At 44.3% G+C, this 18,138-nt stretch overlaps 1 protein-coding gene across 3 annotated transcripts in view; it reads left to right on the top strand.

Moving 5' to 3' along the window:
* Positions 1-18,138, top strand: part of UBE4A (ubiquitination factor E4A) — a 30,901-nt gene that overhangs the window by 10,202 nt on the left and 2,561 nt on the right. For all 3 annotated transcript variants that reach the window (XM_045283589.1, XM_045283588.1, XM_013007283.2), the window contains 14 exons: positions 507-659; positions 1,565-1,724; positions 1,967-2,169; positions 2,572-2,763; positions 3,674-4,007; positions 5,018-5,138; positions 7,934-8,238; positions 9,629-9,761; positions 11,480-11,667; positions 13,211-13,311; positions 13,402-13,515; positions 14,652-14,826; positions 17,284-17,464; positions 17,905-18,052. In XM_045283589.1, coding sequence (XP_045139524.1) covers positions 507-659; positions 1,565-1,724; positions 1,967-2,169; positions 2,572-2,763; positions 3,674-4,007; positions 5,018-5,138; positions 7,934-8,238; positions 9,629-9,761; positions 11,480-11,667; positions 13,211-13,311; positions 13,402-13,515; positions 14,652-14,826; positions 17,284-17,464; positions 17,905-18,052 — 2,508 coding nt within the window. The remainder of the gene's footprint in view (positions 1-506; positions 660-1,564; positions 1,725-1,966; positions 2,170-2,571; positions 2,764-3,673; positions 4,008-5,017; positions 5,139-7,933; positions 8,239-9,628; positions 9,762-11,479; positions 11,668-13,210; positions 13,312-13,401; positions 13,516-14,651; positions 14,827-17,283; positions 17,465-17,904; positions 18,053-18,138) is intronic.

Raw genomic sequence — 18,138 nt, 5'->3', positions numbered from 1 at the left:
GTCTTTTAATGGTAATTGTCACTTTCTATCATGTAGTGAATTTGTTCCACAGTCAAAACAGTGCTTTGCACCTTGTGGGCACCTGTTTAGCATTAAAGAAATAAAAGTGTGGTGGGGAAAACACTTGAAAACTTGCAAGTTAACTTTGCACCTTTAAATTATATTTGTACACATCAGGGTGACATCAGCAATCACCTACATGTAAGTTTAACCCCAGTTCTCAACAAATACTCCTTAAAGCCTGCTGTGTGCTTAGCTAGACAGCTAAGTCATGATACAGGATAGCAGTATGTATACAGGTAATTCTTATGCTCTGTGGGCGGAAATATCCCCTGAAATAAGGAGACACTGCCTCCTTTTCCACCCCCTTCATTCTGTATCAAGTGTGTAATTCTGACAGTACTTCATGTCCAGAGATTGCCTGTGAAGTGTAAAATTTCCCTTTACATTTTGATGTTCTCAGAATAATGCTTCAGTGGGGTTTTTTGGTCTGTTTTCCTTAATAGGCCCTCTTCTCTCGCTTATTACTTCAAGATCCAGGCAACCACTTGATTAACATGACTTCTTCTGCAACGGTGAATCTCTCTGCTGATCGAGATGCAGGGGAGAGGCACATTTTCTGTTACCTTTATTCCTGCTTCCAAAGAGCCAAGGAGGAGGTAAAGGAAAAATCCCCACTGAGTGTGATGCCGTCATCTGACCTTAGCACATAATCCAGAAAGTTGTGTTGGGGTCTTAGATCATAACTTTATATGCGGAATAGTATATATCTGGAACTGGATACCAGAAGCATTGTTAGTGTGGCTCCTGATGCTTTCGTCCCCCGGTTTTGCGGTGCACATCCTGTGGCGTTCACACCGCCAGTTAATCTGTACCTCTAGTCCAGCGGTTCTCAACCTGTGGGTCGCCTAAGACGCTCAGAAAACACCTATTTTCCATGGTCTTAGGGACCGAGACACCGCTCCTCTATCGTCTCCAGGTGGGTCCGCCCACATACGAGTACCCGACATGAAGATTGTTACCCATGCTACACCATGCTTCAAGACAAAATTTCACTTATTTGTAATTAGAAATAAAGATTTCACAATATATAATTACATATGGTTTTGTGATTAATTACTATGCTTTAATTATATTCAATTTGTAACAATGAAAATACATCCTGCAAATCAGACATTTATATTACGATTCATAGCAGTAGCAAAATGACAGTTATGAAGTAGCAATGAAAGTAATTTTATGGCTGGGGGTCACCACAACATGAGGAACTATACTAAAGGGTCGCAGCATGAGGAAGGTTGAGAACCACTGCGCTAGTCTCTCTTAAAGCGTTTCCACTGAGGTACACAACATAGATTAGGCGAAATACGATTGCTTCTTGGCTTGGAATTTGACCAGGTAGTGATTGTGTAAGCCAAAGAATGAACGTCATGAGTGTCCATGCATCCATAGGAGAGCAATACATTTGGGGTATAGAATGTCTCTTAAATTCTGTTGGCTATGTCCACTCATGTACAAGGTGGTGGAACTAGACTCTCCCCTCTATTCCTCATTCTGCTTCCAGATTACCAAAGTTCCAGAGAACCTGCTACCCTTCGCGGTACAGTGCAGGAATCTCACTGTGTCCAATACCCGAACCGTTCTCCTCACCCCCGAGATCTATGTTGACCAAAATATCCACGAGCAACTGGTAGATTTGCTGTTAGAAGCCATCCAAGGAGCCCGTGAGTACCTTGGGGAGCTCGGGATCGCACTGTAACGGCTCAGTCATGACTCCAAGGAAGACCGTCCATGTCATGGGTGGGGCTTCTACCAGAGAAAGCAGAACACTGTTACTTCCGATTAGGCTAGGTCTAACTAATTGGTACTAGAAAATGGGGATGTCAACAGTACAGTTACGGAAAGTATAAGAATAGAAAGCCAGTGTGCCCTTCGACCTCTCTTACCTCGCTTTGCCTTCTGGTAGATTTTGAAGATGTCACTGAGTTTCTGGAAGAGGTCATTGAAGCCTTGACAATGGACGAGGAGGTTCGAACATTTTCAGAAGTCATGATTCCAGTGTTTGATATTTTATTGGGTCGAATAAGAGACCTGGAGCTCTGTCAGACCCTGCTGTATGCCTATCTGGATATTCTTCTCTATTTCACCAGGCAAAAGGACATGGCAAAGGTGAGTCTGAAAAGTGGGGTTCAGGGATGCTGGAGATTTCATCCTTCATGCTTTCCTGTCCTGGGGGTGCTCTTTAGATATATATCCTAATGTAAACAGGTGCCATTAGTCATTGCACTGCTAGCCCCAAGTTCAATGATTCAAACCCACCAGCTACTCTTTGGGGGAAAGATGAGGCTGTGCTCCTGGAAAGATGGGCCCATCTCAGAAACCCTATATGAGGCCACTATGAGTTGGAGTCAACTCCGTGGTAGGGGGGTCTAGCCTGGTCTAATGTCCAGTTGCCTATAGGACTAGGGAAAGCCTGTTAGTTATCGTATAGACGTAACTGTGAGGCCCTCCTACCCTCATCAGCTTTATCTCCCGTACAGAAGAATAAGTTGAGCTTGTCTTCTCCTGCAGGTGTTTGTAGAGTACATTCAGCCCAAGGACCCCAGCAATGGACAGATGTACCAGAAGACCTTGCTGGGTGTTGTTCTGAGCATCTCCTGCTTGCTCAAGACTCCTGGTGTGGTGGAAAATCATGGCTACTTCCTGAGTCCATCCCGGTCCAGTCCCCAGGAGATCAAAGTACAGGAGGCCCACATCCATCAGGTGGAACTGTTTACTGGGATACTCGAGCCCCTGATCTTAGGTTAAGTGGAGTTTCTTCAGGAAGCAGATGCAGATGAGGCTACTTGAGCCTCTTTGGGAGAGCAAATTGATCTGATTGGCTTTCTCCCTTAATCATGTTAGTGAGCACTGGGAGTGGAGGATTAAAGCCAGCTTTGGGGGTAAGCTGCTGCTCCTCTTTGCCATGTGCTGGAGCACCACCACTTCCCCTCAACCCTGTTCTCCTCCTCCAGCTCTTTCTTAGAACCTTAGCTCTGAAAATCGTTTGGCTGACCCCCAGTCTGGAAGCCTCTAATGTGAGGGGTTTTCTTTCCCTCACTCCACGTATGCTTCTTAGCATAAGTTATTCTAGAGACCTGGCCAACACGGGCGGCCATAACTGATTAAATTGAGACTAGTGTAAGCTTCCCATTTTGCCATTTAATCAATAGCTCTCTAAACAGGGGTTGGCAAACTAGAGTTAATGATCAAATCTGAGCTGGTTTTGAAAGTAAAACTTTATTGAACACAGTCACACTCACGTTATATATATGTATATATATTTTGATGGCTTAATTTCATGCTACAACAGCAGAGTTCAATAGTCAGATACTTTGGAGACAGCTGAAAATATCTTATCTGGCCCTATGAAGAAAAAGTTTACTAACCCCTGCTCCAAAGCTGTGGAATTCCATCTGCAGTTTGATAGCTCATCAAGCAATCTCTCGTAATTGGCCAACAGCAGATTTTTTTTTTTTTTAAGGCAGAACTGGGGGATAAGGCTAAGGAAGAGTGAGGGGCATGATTAGGATGAGCATGCTTTTGGAAAGTGGCAGTTGCTGAAGTTTGGGTGTGAAAAATACTAGGATTGTGAAACTGGAATGTTCTGTGGTTGTGTTTTCTGGTTAAACAGTTCATGGCTCAGTTCCATGAAAAGATCTACCAGATGCTGAAGAACTTACTCCAGCTCTCTCCAGAAACCAAGCACTGTATCTTGTCCTGGCTTGGAAACTGTTTGCATGCAAATGCAGGCCGCACCAAGATCTGGGCCAACCAGATGCCAGAAATCTTCTTGCAAATGTATGCCTCGGATGCCTTCTTTCTGAATCTGGGTGCTGCTCTTCTGAAGCTATGCCAGCCATTTTGCAAACCCAGATCCTCTCGGCTCCTCACCTTTAATCCCACTTACTGTGCTCTGAAGGAGTTGAATGATGAAGAACGAAAAATTAAAAATGTACACATGAGAGGTAGGGGGAACTGGACTTCCTAAAATTGTGTGTGTGTGTGTGTGTGTGTGTGTGTGTGTGTGTGTGTGTGTTATCTAAGACATTCAGTCCTTTTTCACAAAGGTACCTCTTTGTCTCAAAAAAGATGAGGCAGAGAGAAGAGCTATCTTAAAAGGGCAGGTTTAGGGGTCGGGGGAGTAGTGGATGTTGTACTTTAGTGAAACCTTTGCACTGGATTTTAGCAGCTCTTGGGTTCTCACGCATTCAGTCTTTATACAAAGGAATAAACCCCAGTCCCTGTCCTTTGCAATCCAGAGGGCCCCGAGAGAACGCAGCCTAATTAACAGACAACCATAACATGGTACGGAGAGAGCATGGGGAGGAGGTGGGGGTGAATAAGCATAAGCAATTCTGCAGAAGTGAGAGGTTATTGAAATCCTCACACTGATCTCTGAATCGAGAGTTGCGTTTTACCAGGCAAAGAAGTGAAAGAACCCTTTTCCATGAGGGGCTGACAGCTACAAAGTGCAAAGCTATGGAAAAGCTGAACGGGGGAAGGGACAACTCGCCGTGGCTAGATCAAGGGGACAGGTGAAGTGGGTGGGGTGTGGAAATTTGTTTGGAGGGGAGGCAAGTTAGAGAACCGTTGAAAGACAGAAGTATAAAGAAGAAAATAAAGGTCACTTGTAATCCCACCACTCAAATTAAGTCACCCTTAATTTGCATTCTAGTTTTTTTGTTTGGCTTTTAACTCTAATTATAAAACTGATATTTGCTCGACAGCAAATCTCAGATCCACAAAAACACAGGCTAGATACAAACGATGCATCATCTGTCCCTTGGAAAAATCCTTTTTTGGGTAATTTAGAAATTTTGGTAATTGCGTGATCCAAGGAAAGAGATAGGAGGTCACGGCAGAAATGACGTGGCAGGATTTGCATTTAAGGGCGTACTGGGACTTTGGAAGGTGAGCAAGACAGACGTCTTTGGCGCCTGTCCAACCAGCGCGTGCTGTCCTTAACTTCTTTGAGGGCTGGACAAAGAAACCTGCTTGATCCCAGCTACGCAGGAGCCGAAGTTTCCCCAGAGCTACAACCTTGTGACGGAGAACCTCGTCCTGACAGAGTACACCTTGTCCTTGGGATTTCACAGGTAACTCCGCGCATGTCATTAGCAAAGCATTCTTTCATTGTGTTGATAACCTGAGGTTGACAGTGAGGCTTAAAGATACATTTTCACTGTATTCTAAAGGCTTACATTTGCATCAAGTAAAAGAGGCCTTAGGAGTAGATGTAACTTTTTGTGTTTACACAAATCAGCTTTGTACAGATGGAGAATTTGTTTCCTGCTTTTTTTAAGTCATTTTTTTTTCTTTTTAAATCATTTTATTGGGGGCTTATACAACTCTTACCACAATCCATCCATACATCCATTGTGTCAAGCACATTTGTACATTTGTTGCCATCATCATTCTCAAAACGTTTTTCTTTCTACTTGAGCCCTTGGTATCAGCTCCTCATTTTCCCCTCCCTCCCCACCCCCCTCCATCACAAGCCCTTGATAGTTTATAAATTATTATTATTTTGTCATGGCTTACACTGTCTGACATCTCCCTTTACCCACTGTTGTCCGTCCCCCAGGGAGGAGGTCACATATAGATCCTTGTGATCGGTTCCTCGTTTCTACCCCACCTTCCCCCCGCCCTCCCCACTCTCACCACTGGTCCTGAAGGGATCATCTGTCCTGGATTCCCTGTGTTTCCAGTTCCTATCTGTACCAGTGTACATCCTCTGGTCTAGCCAGATTTGTAAGGTAGAATTGGAATCATGACAGTGGGGGCAGGAAGCATTTAAGAACTAGAGGAAAGTTGTATGTTTCATCATTGCTACCCTGTACCCTGACTGGCTCGTCTCCTCCCCGCGACCCTTCTGTAAGGGGGTGTCCATTGCCTACAGATGGGCTTTGGGTCCCAAGTCCGCACTCCCCCTCATTCACAATGGTAATATTTTTTTGTTATTTGATGCCTGATACCTGATCCCTTCGACACCTCATGATCACACAGGCTGGTGTGCTTCTTCCATGTGGGCTTTGTTGCTTTTGAGCTCGATGGCCACTTGTTTATCTTCAAGCCTTTAAACCCCCAGACGCCATATCTTTTAATAGCCGGGCACCTTCAGGTTTCTTCACCACATTTGCTTATGAACCTGCTTTGTCTTCAGCGATTGTGTCAGGAAGGTGAGCATCGTGGAATGCCAGTTTAATAGAACAAAGTATTCTTGCATTGAGGGAGTACTTGAGTGGAGGCCCAATGTCCATCTGCTACCTTAATACTAAACCTATAAATATATGCACATAGATCTATTTCCCTTTGCCTCCTAGTTCTTTCCTCTATTTTCTTTTACTTTCCTCTTGTCCCACTATCATGCTCAGCCTTCATTTGGGTTTCAGTAATTCTTCTCGGTTACATTGCCCTTGATCAAGCCCTACCAGGCCTCATACACCCTCCTGGCCATTGATTTTGCATCACTTGTTGTTCCCTTGTCCTTTGAGTTGTTAGCATCACTTCCTTTCCCCCGCCTTCCCCTCTCCCATGTGTCCCCGGAACCGTTGGCCCCGATGTTTTCTCCTCCAGATTGTTTATCCCGCCTATCTTATCTAAATAGACCTGCAGAGATAATAATATGCCTAAAAACAAGACAGAGCAAAACAAAGCAACAACAAACCAATGACAAAAAAAAAAGAAAAGGCTGTAAATAGCTCAAGATCTGTTTGTTGACCTTTAGGAGTGTTTTCCAGTCGAGTCTAATGGGGTGCCACGTCCTGGTCCCATTCTATTTTTGGTATTCCCTGGGGACTTTCTTGTTCTGTTCCCCTTGCTGTTCAGTTGCACGCCTTTAGAGTTTTGCCTCGGTTTGGTAGGGTCAGATCGGGTGCAGTTTCCACACTGCGTCTCCACTGTTGTCTATGGGTCAGTGAGGGATGTCATGTCTCATAGTGGGGCCAGCCCTATGGTCCTCTCTGTGCATTGGCTGCTCTGAATGGGAATATCGTCCTCAAGGCTTGGTGGGCCAGGATGTACTCCACTCTCTCTTCCTTCCCCTGCATTTGCTCCCTTGTGCATTGATCAGACATGTCCCTCTCCCTGAGCTGCTGCTTCAGTGCTGTCCTCTGAAGTAAATTTTTCTGGGGGGAAGGAGGGCTATCCACATAGTTGGCATTTGGGCCAGCCCCTCAAACCTCTATATTGGTTCCCTGTTGCCCACTTTTGACTTGTTGATTTTTTTTTTAAAGATATGCTAGTATTTTCCCTTACAATCATACTTTAAAAAAATAACTATCTGTTCTCATCTGAGAGAGTAGAATTGCTTTAATTTTATATTTACTTTCTGCTCTTGAATTATCATGACTTAACTATTCCTGATTAAAAAAAGGACAAAGCTCTAATTCTACAGGATGGGAGGCATAATTGGAAAAATTAAGAAAATGTTTATAAGGGATTCAAATGAGACCAGTTAGCCCCACAGAAAAATCTGTGTGCTTAAAGTCAAGATGATTCTAACTGTGTGAAGATTTGAGGGGGGCGTGGAGCGCACGCACACACATTGCCCTAGTGTTGTGTGGAACTACTCTGCCAGGCTCCCTGCCTGCTGGCCGTGTAGTTTGTCCTACTATAAACAGCCCGGTCTGCACCTGTTCACGCCGGCTGCTGCTCTTTGGATGGTGTGTGTCAACTGAAGATGCTAAGGCCCCACTTACGTTGAGTGCTTGATGACATTTTGCTGGCCTCACGCCCCTGCTTTTGGGTCACAGTTAACGAACTGCCCACACCCTGAAAGAGAAATCTGAAACAAATAAATGCGCCAGGTTGGTTTTTCTGGAATGGTCCGTTCTCAACGGCCCCTACATGAGCCTCCCTGACTCCATCTCTTTTGTTTTCTTGGAGGCAGGCTGCATGACCAGATGGTAAAAATCAACCAAAATCTGCATCGGCTACAGGTTGCCTGGCGGGACGCTCAGCAGAGTTCGAGCCCTGCCGCTGACAACCTCCGTGAGCAGTTTGAACGATTGATGACCATTTATCTTTCCACCAAGACGGCCATGACTGAGCCGCAGATGTTACAAAACTGCCTGAACTTGCAGGTGTCCATGGCTGTCCTTCTGGTCCAGCTGGCCATAGGCAACGGAGGCTCACAGCCAATGGAGCTAACGTTTCCTTTGCCAGATGGCTACAGCAATTTGGCTTATGTGCCAGGTAAGCAGGCTGTCCCCTGGGAACCTTCAGTGGATAGCCATCTAAGTTTAATAGGGTCCCTTAGGAAGTTGAATCGTCAAAATGCCCTTCCATAGTTCTCATTCTAAGAAGCTCTGGGGGCGAGTGACTTAAGCATTGGGCTGCTAACCACAAGGTCAACAGTTCAAATCCTCCAGCCGCTCCATCAGAGACAGATGACACTTTCTGCTCCCATGAAGAGTTACAGCCTCAGAAACCCACAGGGGCAGTTCTACTCTGTCCTGTAGGAGTGCAGTGAGTTTGGTTTCTTTTTGAGTTCGCATTTGAGATGTTTTTGGAGAAACATCTCAAACTGGGAGATGCTAACTCTTGGTGAAGTCTGGCCATCCCTCAGCTGGTCCTCAGTCCCATGTAGATCACAGTGGTCTCCAGGGCATTAGGGGCGGTTGGGGTTTTCAGGGCTATTGGTTCCTACCACTGTTTGTTATTCCACTTCGGAATGTATCTGTCCCTTCCCCTGTTTCTCTTTAGAAAAGGGATCATCAGCTGTTGGTGAACCCGGAAGGGAGAGAGAGATTGTGTGTGTTCTTGATCGCGATGTTGGTCATGTATTGCTGGGTAACACATTTCCCCTAAAACATAGCAGACTACAGCAACTAATAGTTATTCCTTCTCCCACAGTTTCTGTGGGCAGCTTGGCTGTGTAGTCTCTCATGAGTTGAGTTACGGTTAAGCTGTCAGCGAGGGCTGTGAGCATCTGAAAAGTCAAGTGCAGAGGAAGGCTCCTTGTATCCCTCACCTTGTGCTATATGGCAGGCGGCAGCTCCATGCTGGCTATGGGTCAGGATCCTCTTTTTAGGCCATATGGCCCTTTCTGTAATACTGTTCACTGCATGGCATCCGGCTCCTGCCTAGAGCAGTTATCAACGTGGCATCTACAAGTTTTCATAACCAAATCTCAGCAGTGACCTCCCATCGTTGCTGCTGTGTGCATCAAGGAGTGTCTTCTGGCTAAGGACAGTATAGGAGAGGATTACACAAAGGTCAATCCACAGGGATAGGACCATCGCTGCATCCTAGAGGATAGCTGCCAGAGTCCACTAATGTGTCCCTATTAGAAATTCTTCTTACATCTAAAGGGTTCCTTAAACCACACTATCCCTGTGAGGGGAAAGTATACATCTTTAGACTTGGTGAATACTGCACTTGTATGCTAATGGTATCTTGTGTCTTTATTGTTCCTCGATTTGATACAAATAAAAGTTAGCATTGAAAGGAGCGCCTACGTTTAACTCACCACTGTTCCTAGTCCCTGTGAGACTTTGTTTGGAGCCATCGTTCAGTGGGCTGAGAGGGAGGAATTGAAATGGTACTTAGTTCAGTTCATTCCAGTGAGCCTTTTCTCTTTCAGAATTTTTTGCAGATAACCTGGGTGACTTCCTCATTTTTCTGCGCCGCTTTGCCGATGACATCTTAGAGACATCCGCAGGCTCCCTGGAACATGTTCTTCACTTTGTTACCATTTTCACCGGCAGCATAGAAAGGTGAAGTGCTGACAGCTTGGCTCTGTCATTGTTTAGAGCTGTAAACACGCAGAAGACTTCTAAACCAGGAGATAAACAAGCCTGAATCATAAGGGGTTGCCTTCAGAAGTTGTGTTAACATTAATGAATCACCTGACCATCCTTATGGGTAGCCAGCAATCCCACTCTTGAGAGGCATAATAAGCAAAGGACTTTGCCCACAGAGAATTTGAACCTGCATATAAGGTACCTGCTGGGAATTCTGCTAGTACCTGGTTAAAATAGTTACCTGACACCTTACTGGCTGCAGTAAGTCCTAATGACCTAATAACAACAACCCAAAAAAAGCTTGCTTTTGCTACTCTGAGTCAGAGTATGAGTGAGCAGAGTCTCGCTCAGAGCTTCTAACCCTCTTTCCCAAAGGAAGGTTTTCACTGTGTGTGACTGTAGAACTGCTTCTCTAGATTTCTGGGGCCCCGGCTCCAGGCTCCCTGATGGTGATGTTGGGTAAGCATTGGATCCAAGGTTGGCCATTCAAACTCAGCTGCCCTGAGAGAGAAAGATAGGGCCCTCTGCTCCCATGAAGACGTACAGTCTCAGGAACACACTGCATCGATACAGATAGGGTCACTGAGTCGGAATCAATTCCACAGCAGTGGGTTTGGTTTTCTGCTTGTTTTAGACCAGCAGTTCTCAACCTGGGGGTCGTGACCCCTTTAGGGGTCGAACGACCCTTTCACAGGGGTCGCCCAGTTCTTAACAGTAGCAAAATTACAGTTATGAAGTAGCAACGAAAATAATTTTATGGTTGGGGGTCACCACAACATGAGGAACTATATTAAAGGTTCACAGCTTTAGGAAGGTTGAGAGCCACTGGTTTAGACTTTAGGAAACAGAAGATTCACTGCACCAAAAATATATTTATCCCAAAACCATGTCAGCAAGAATTAGATCAAAGCCAATCCTAAACTAAGCTGAGCAGGCATTCACCCCGTAGTTACATACCAACCCCCATGACACTTACCAGAGATCCAAGGCACATACAATGGTTCGTAACAACAGACGGACTGACGTGAGAATCATCAGAACCTTATTGTTCTTGCTGTATAATACTTTTATTTATTTATTTATTTTATTTCCGCCCACCCCCTCCAGTCCGCTGTATAATACTTTAAAGCCATTTTAGGATGTCTGGAGATTTTTTCAATGTTTTTATGCAAGAAAGGCCCACTATGTACTAAAGCCAAACATTTGACTGACAAACATTGGATAGGAATCATACCTAGCTGTTGGATTATGTTCAAATTTGACTTAAAGACAGCCTTAGGAATGCTGCTCACTCATAATCCGGGACTGCCTGTATTTACGAAGTATGCATGGTGTGCATTATGGGTAATAAAGAGTATTTTAGTGCTTACCCTCAGGGAGCTGAGGAAGGCAAGTTTAACCCAGAGGAAACTGTCCGAGAATCACAGCAGTAAACAGTGCATTGTTAAAGAGAAGTGAACAGAGTGGCTAAGCACTAAATGGGAACATTATTCCTTATTCTCAGTAAGCTGTCTTCTCAAGAATTAAGTGGTCTACTGTGCATTATCCTCCAGAAACTGGCAAAATTTAAACGTCTCTTCCCCCGTCATGATGGGGTCCGAAGTTTTTACTCCTTAGGTAGAAAGAGCAGCATTAATACGGTGGGGGCTTACGTGTTTGTCTATTCATCCTGCCTTCTGCGTTCTTTGCAGAATGAAGAATCCTCATCTACGGGCCAAACTTGCTGAGGTGTTGGAAGCAGTGATGCCCCACCTGGATCAGACCCCAAATCCTTTGGTATCCAGTGTATTTCACCGCAAACGTGTGTTCTGCAATTTTCCACATGCGCCCCAACTTGCAGAAGCACTCATTAAGGTCTTTGTAGACATTGAGTTTACAGGTAAAGTTTACAGTCATGATGTCCATATTCGGAACTAGGAAACATACCAGAGTTCTTTGAATGTTCGAAAAATAGCACCAGCCATCGTTTATTAAATGCCATGAGCACAATTAAGGGCTCTGGATTTCCCATTCTTCAAAGGCAGCTCAAGAAGACAGAGTGAAGTGCTACAATGAAACGTACAAAGACCTGAAGGTAGAAAGCCAAAAGGAGAGAACGTACTTTGCAGCTCCAAGGAGACAGAGCTGAAGAAAACATACAAGCCACAAGTTGTGCAATATTGAAGGATTCTGTGAGCAAAATACTGAACCATACAGGAGCATCAGAAGATAAGAGGAGTAAACAGAGCCACTGTAACAAAGATAAATGGTCAGTGCTTCACCTGAGGGGCGAGGGAGCGTGGGATCAGGAACTGATGGCATTGAAGGAAGATGTCCAAGCAGCAGTGCAACGTTGATGAGAAGCCTGGCTCCACGAAGTGACGGTACCAGCGCCATGTTTCAGCGAACAGATGCACACGGGAGGGCCTCACTCATCTATGCCAAGGGTTTGGAAGACAGCTACCTACACATCTGACTGGAAGAGATCCATATTCATGCTTGACCCCAAAGTGATCTAATAGAATGCAGAAGTTATCAAACAATATCTTTCATATCACGTGCCAGTACAATTTTACTAACAATAATTCAAAAACAGTTGCAGCAGCATGGCAACAGGAAGTGTCCAAAATCCAAGCCGGACTCAAAAGAGGGCAGTGAGTGAAGGATATCATTGCTGCCATTAGAGGGATCTTGACTTAAAGCAGAATTCCAGCACGATGTTTACCTGTGTGACGTAGGCATTCTGCTGGATCCCATGGATGGTAACAAAACTATGGGTAACATTGTGAAGAATGGGAAATCCAGAACACTTCATGGTGCCATATAGAACCAATACATGGAACAAGAAGCTGTCGTTCAAAACACAAGGGGATGGCACATGGTCTGAAGTCAGTGAGGTTGTGCATCAGTGCTGTGTCCCTGTACCATGCTCATGCAGTCTGCTTGCTGAGCAAAAAATGACTATCTTGAGCTTGGTGCTCTTTATAAAACTATCTCTGGAGACAGACTGACAACCACATCTCAAAAGATGAGGTAGGAGCATTACAGGGCACTGAATGTATGTTCATGGAGGAGGAACCACTCGGCACATGAGAGAATGTGCAAATGGGAAAATGGAACCAGTGTCACTTACATGGGGGCGGGAGAGGAGCGACGATTGGGTTAGTATATGTTTTGCCATGTATATGCTCAACCAGGAAAACAGGATGAATAATTTTTTAAGTAATTGACATAGGCACACAAAAAGAATCAGGTAGAGGCACAGTTGGCATGTGGGCTGTGAAGAATGTGGAGATTACTCAGTGTCCCATCCTGTCCATGTGACAGCAGCTGTCTGAATGGGCCGCTCCGGCCTCGTTCAAAGTCTGGTGAGCATTGTGCCTCTGGATGTCTAAGAATACCACTTCTGTTGATTGTTTTGTTTTTCTCCTGTTTGATGGTAGGAGACCCTCATCAATTTGAGCAGAAGTTTAATTACCGCCGTCCCATGTACCCCATCCTCAGGTACATGTGGGGCACAGAGACCTATCGGGAGAGTATCAAGGTAAGAGAGATTTGGGCAAAACCAGTTTCTTTAAGCTAGTCCCCGTGAGTTGTGCAAACTAAATGGTTTCCCCTGTGGTGTGACCAACAGGATTTGGCTGACTATGCCTCTAAGAACTTAGAAGCCATGAATCCACCACTCTTCCTCCGCTTCCTTAACCTGCTGATGAATGATGCTATCTTCCTTTTGGATGAAGCTATACAGGTAAAACAACAACAGCAGCAACAGATTTAACTGTTCCCGTACAATCAAAGTATCATACTTCAAGTCCAAATAGACCCATCTACTCCTACTAGTCTTTAACACCAGCAGTTGCGAGTGGTCATGGACCGCTCAACTTGGCCAGGAGAGAGCTTTCATCTCGGGCCGCACTGCAGCCTCATGGTCGGGATGGATCTTTGTACACAGAATTGGAAAGTGTGATGACACCCAACCAAAATGTAAGACAGAATTCAGGGTCTGGCTTTTAGCAGTGACTTTTGCCCTTTTCCCAGATTAATTTGTGCACCTCTCCCCTTTAAGAAATTCCTGGGCGGTTATTGTTCCATATAAAGATTCCAAGTTAGCATTATTAATTGACACCACCTCCTGAATCCTTAGCTACATTATAAAGCATGGGTTTCCCAAAGTATAAACTTGGCTCTTTGAGCAAATCATTAACTAACCTCTCCCCATGAGAGTGATCTGGAAGGAAACTGAATCAGATAAATGAATCATGACAGTAGCCTGTTCCACAGCCATGCGGCTCTCAGTAGCTTATATGTCATCTGTGAGAAGGTTTGTTCTCAGACTTCCTTTCACAGGCTTATAGTGTAAAGTGTAAGATAGGTTTTCTTGGATCCGTGTGACACAAACAGTGAAGCAGATGGTGTTTTCACGGGGTTATAGATGTAGCACGTTGCTTGCTGCCACAGCAAGAATGCTTGGGGGGTGGGGTTGAGTAATGGTTTGCCTTCCACACATCGTGTACATTGGATAGAATTTGTATTTTTGCCTTGTGTGTGTATCTTTCAAGGACTCATCCTTTCTTCATAGTAGCCTGTTGGTTGGTTTTGCCCAGTGTCACAGATTGGACTTTTTCACTTCCTTTCGAGGTCATAGACTTCACTCTTTGTCGGGGACTTCCCGGTGACTCTACCTGGGCTGAAACGAAGCTGTATGCCGCTGCCATTTCTTTGTAAGCTCCAATCAGCCTGGGCTTGAGGAGTAGAGGCCCGAGCCTCTTGTATGCTCTCTGGGTTTCCCAGCATCGTTGGCTGGTCTTTGAGTAGAACCTTTTAATGGCACCTTCCTTCAACTGCACTTTGTTCTTTGACCTCTTGCAACTCTGGTTTCTATAGTATTTGAGCAAGATAAAGATTCAGCAGATTGAGAAGGACCGAGGTGAATGGGATAGTCTAACTCCGGAAGCCCGCCGAGAGAAGGAGGCTGGCTTACAGATGTTTGGACAGCTGGCCCGTTTCCATAACATCATGTCCAATGAAACCATTGGTACCCTTGCCTTTCTGACATCAGGTAAGGACATGAAGCATCACCGTCCAACAAATGTGATGGTCACAATTTGCTTCACTGGAGGGATCTTCCCAGCGGAAATTTAAAAATGCCAACAAGGGTCACCAGGTGTTTGAGGAAGTCCTCTAACAGGACACACAGATGAGAGATGAAAACTACTTTTTAACTATATAATGTTTTCTCTATATTGCTTGACTTATAGTAATCAAGAAAAGATAGAACACCCACAAGACTAAAACAGAGCAACAGTGAAAAGGAGTTTCAGAGAACAAGAGAAGGCTCTTGGGGGTTGAAACTATACCTGGAGGTTGGAGAGTAAATGCAGGGAGGTCTCCATGAGAGCAGATTAGAAGAGATGGTGAAACAGAGCGTCAATCTGGGGAGTCTCCAAAGGAAAAGATGGAGGGGAGGAAATATTAAATAAATCATACAGAAATGCCCAAAACTAAAAACTCAGAAAATATCACTCCCATCAAGTCAGTCCCTACTCATAATGACCCGGTAGGATAGGGTAAAACTGCCCCTGTGGGTTCCAAGACAGTAACTCTTGACCTGAGTAGAAAGCACATCTTGCTCCCAAGGCACAGCTAGCTGGTGGTTTCAAACTGCTGGCCGTGGGGCTAGCAGCTCAGCACATACTCATTATGCACCCCCCCCACCCCCACCCCCACCCCCACCCCCCTCCTTGAAAACTAAAAGACAGCCTCAGAGTGGAAAGGGACAGTGCCAGACATCGTGAAACAAACACACCACCACCAGGTACATATTGTGAAATTTCAGAAAATCCAGCTAAAACAAATAGTTTTAAAACTCCCAGGTTATATACATTGGTTTAAGTACCAAAATGACTTTGAACTTTTCTCAACAGTAACATTTGAAACTGGAAAGCAATGCAACATGTCTAAAGAATTTTCTGTCTAGAATCCTATAACCAGCCAAGCTATCCATTCCGATTGAGGTAAAGACATTGTCTAACATGACAATATCGGATTTACTTCCAATGCACCTTTCTTGAGAAGCTACAAAGGAAGATACTCCAGAATGAAAAAGCGAACCAAGAAGGGGCTAGGGAAGATCCATCTCAAAGAAAACTCCCCAGACGACGGTCTAGGGAACTTGTGGTGCAGCCCCCTGAGGGGACAGTGAAGGACGCAGGTGAACCTTGGCGGAAAACAGAACAGATAGAGTTTTGTCATTGCAGTGGAGAGTCTGACAAGGATTTAGCCTTTGGGACTTTTAAATAAGCAGATGTTTTTGTAAGTGCTCCAAAAAGTATTGTGTAGCTAGTAGAATACTATGTGGTGCTGCTTTGAATGATAATTACATTGTCTTAGTGATATGAACTCAGTTAGTTAGCCAACATTTCTACTAAATTGTTGTTTGTTTGTTTGTTTGTTTTTTAATTCAGCCTCATTGACCTAACATTTTCTTAAGAATTTGTGTAGGGAAGTAATCTAGCAAGTGTACAAAAATGTATACACAAGAAAAGTACATCAGTAAGTAAAATGAGTATAATAGCAAGCATTTTTTGTTAGTTTGTTTTTAAATCATTTTATTAGGGGCTCATACAACTCTTATCACAATCCGTACATACATCGATTGTGTAAAGCACATTTGTACATTCATTGCCCTTGTCATTCTCAAAGCATTTGCTCTCCACCTAAAATAGCAAACATTTTTAAACAACCAAAATATCCACCAGTAAAGATGGATTAAGTAAATAGTGTATGCTTCAACCGTAAACTGGAAATGTATGTGGCAATTCAGAAACTTATAGGAAGAAAAAATGAGAATGTTATAGAACTCTTTGTGGAGGTGGAAATGTTCTTCTGTCTGAACTATGTAGTAGTACCCTAGATACCAAAACCAAATTCACTGCCATCGAGTCGGTGCTGCGTTATGGCCACTCCTATGGGTTTCAGAGACTCGATAACTGTTCACAGCAATAGAAAGCCCAGTCTCTCTCCCGTGGTGCTGCTGGTGGTTTCGAACTGCCGACAGTGCGTATCACAGCCCAACACGTAGCCCCTGCACCACCAAGACCCTTCTGATTTGAATAGTAGCTATTAAAAACCTGAAGTGTGGCTAGTATAACTGAAGAACTGGATTCGTTTTGTTTTCATTAATTTGAATTTAGCATATTTCCAATGGCTACTGTGTGTTGAGCTGCACATATTTACTAAAATGCCAAGAGATTTATTATTCAGCTAATGAAAAAAGATATGTACCATGTATTTGTTACATCTTAAAATATATATATATAAATATGGCAGGAAAATGTGAATGTTTATCTCTGGGGAGTAGATTTGACTTCTTTCTGCTTATCTATATTTTCAAATATTACTGCAGTGAAGTTTTCTACGTCATTAAAAAAGATTAGCCCCCAGAGGTGTTCCAGTCCAACTCTCAGGTAGAGTAAGTAAGGTGCTGAGCTGTCAGAGCCTCTGCCCTCTCTTCCAGAAATCAAATCACTCTTCGTGCACCCCTTCCTGGCGGAGCGCATCATCTCCATGCTGAACTACTTCCTGCAGCACCTGGTGGGTCCCAAGATGGGGGCTTTGAAAGTCAAGGACTTCAGTGAGTTTGACTTCAAGCCCCAGCAGCTCGTTTCAGATATCTGCACTATCTACCTGAACCTTGGGTACGTAGAATTAGAATTGGGCGGTCAGAGGGAGGGAGTACGAATGCTTTAATGGGGGGTGCTGGTAGTGGAATGATGACTACTTGGTAGTTTAAAAGAAATAGAGGGGGTAATGGTCCATTTCTAATTGGTTATTGGAGGAATCTTTAGTTTTAAAAGAATGAGATTTGTGTGACCTTGATTATACATTATTTAGACTTTTAAACGGTCTGCCTTGGTCTGTGCAAAGGCAAACTTTATTAGCTGTACCACTGTTTGGAAAAGTCGTAGTTTAAAGCCACAAGATATTTGCCAGGCCTCCTTCCTAGAACGTGAGACGTCTTTCTATATCTAAAGAACATCGGTGGCTTACAAGTAATGGTGAACCTTGCTCTACAGTCAGTTTGCTGTCCTCCCATTTAACCGACCTCTGCTACAGTTTCTTTCTTGCTGACTTCCAGGGATGAGGAGAATTTCTGTGCCACTGTGCCCAAGGATGGCCGTTCCTATTCCCCCACGCTCTTTGCACAGACAGTCCGAGTCCTGAAGAAAATAAATAAGCCTGGAAATATGATTGTGGCTTTCAGCAGTTTGGCCGAGAGAATCAAGGTGAGGGAGAAGAAAATTTTGTTTGCTTGCATGTGAAATACATATCACATTGTCAACTCATGATGCTGCCTTTCTTTTTCAAGCCT

Source organism: Echinops telfairi, unplaced genomic scaffold (genome assembly GCF_000313985.2).
Source record: "Echinops telfairi isolate 266 unplaced genomic scaffold, ASM31398v2 ScPeMD7_7463;HRSCAF=8501, whole genome shotgun sequence".
Lineage (NCBI taxonomy): Eukaryota > Metazoa > Chordata > Mammalia > Afrosoricida > Tenrecidae > Echinops > Echinops telfairi.
The sequence above is the reverse complement of the archived record's forward strand: the minus strand, read 5'-3'. Positions and strand labels throughout refer to the sequence as shown.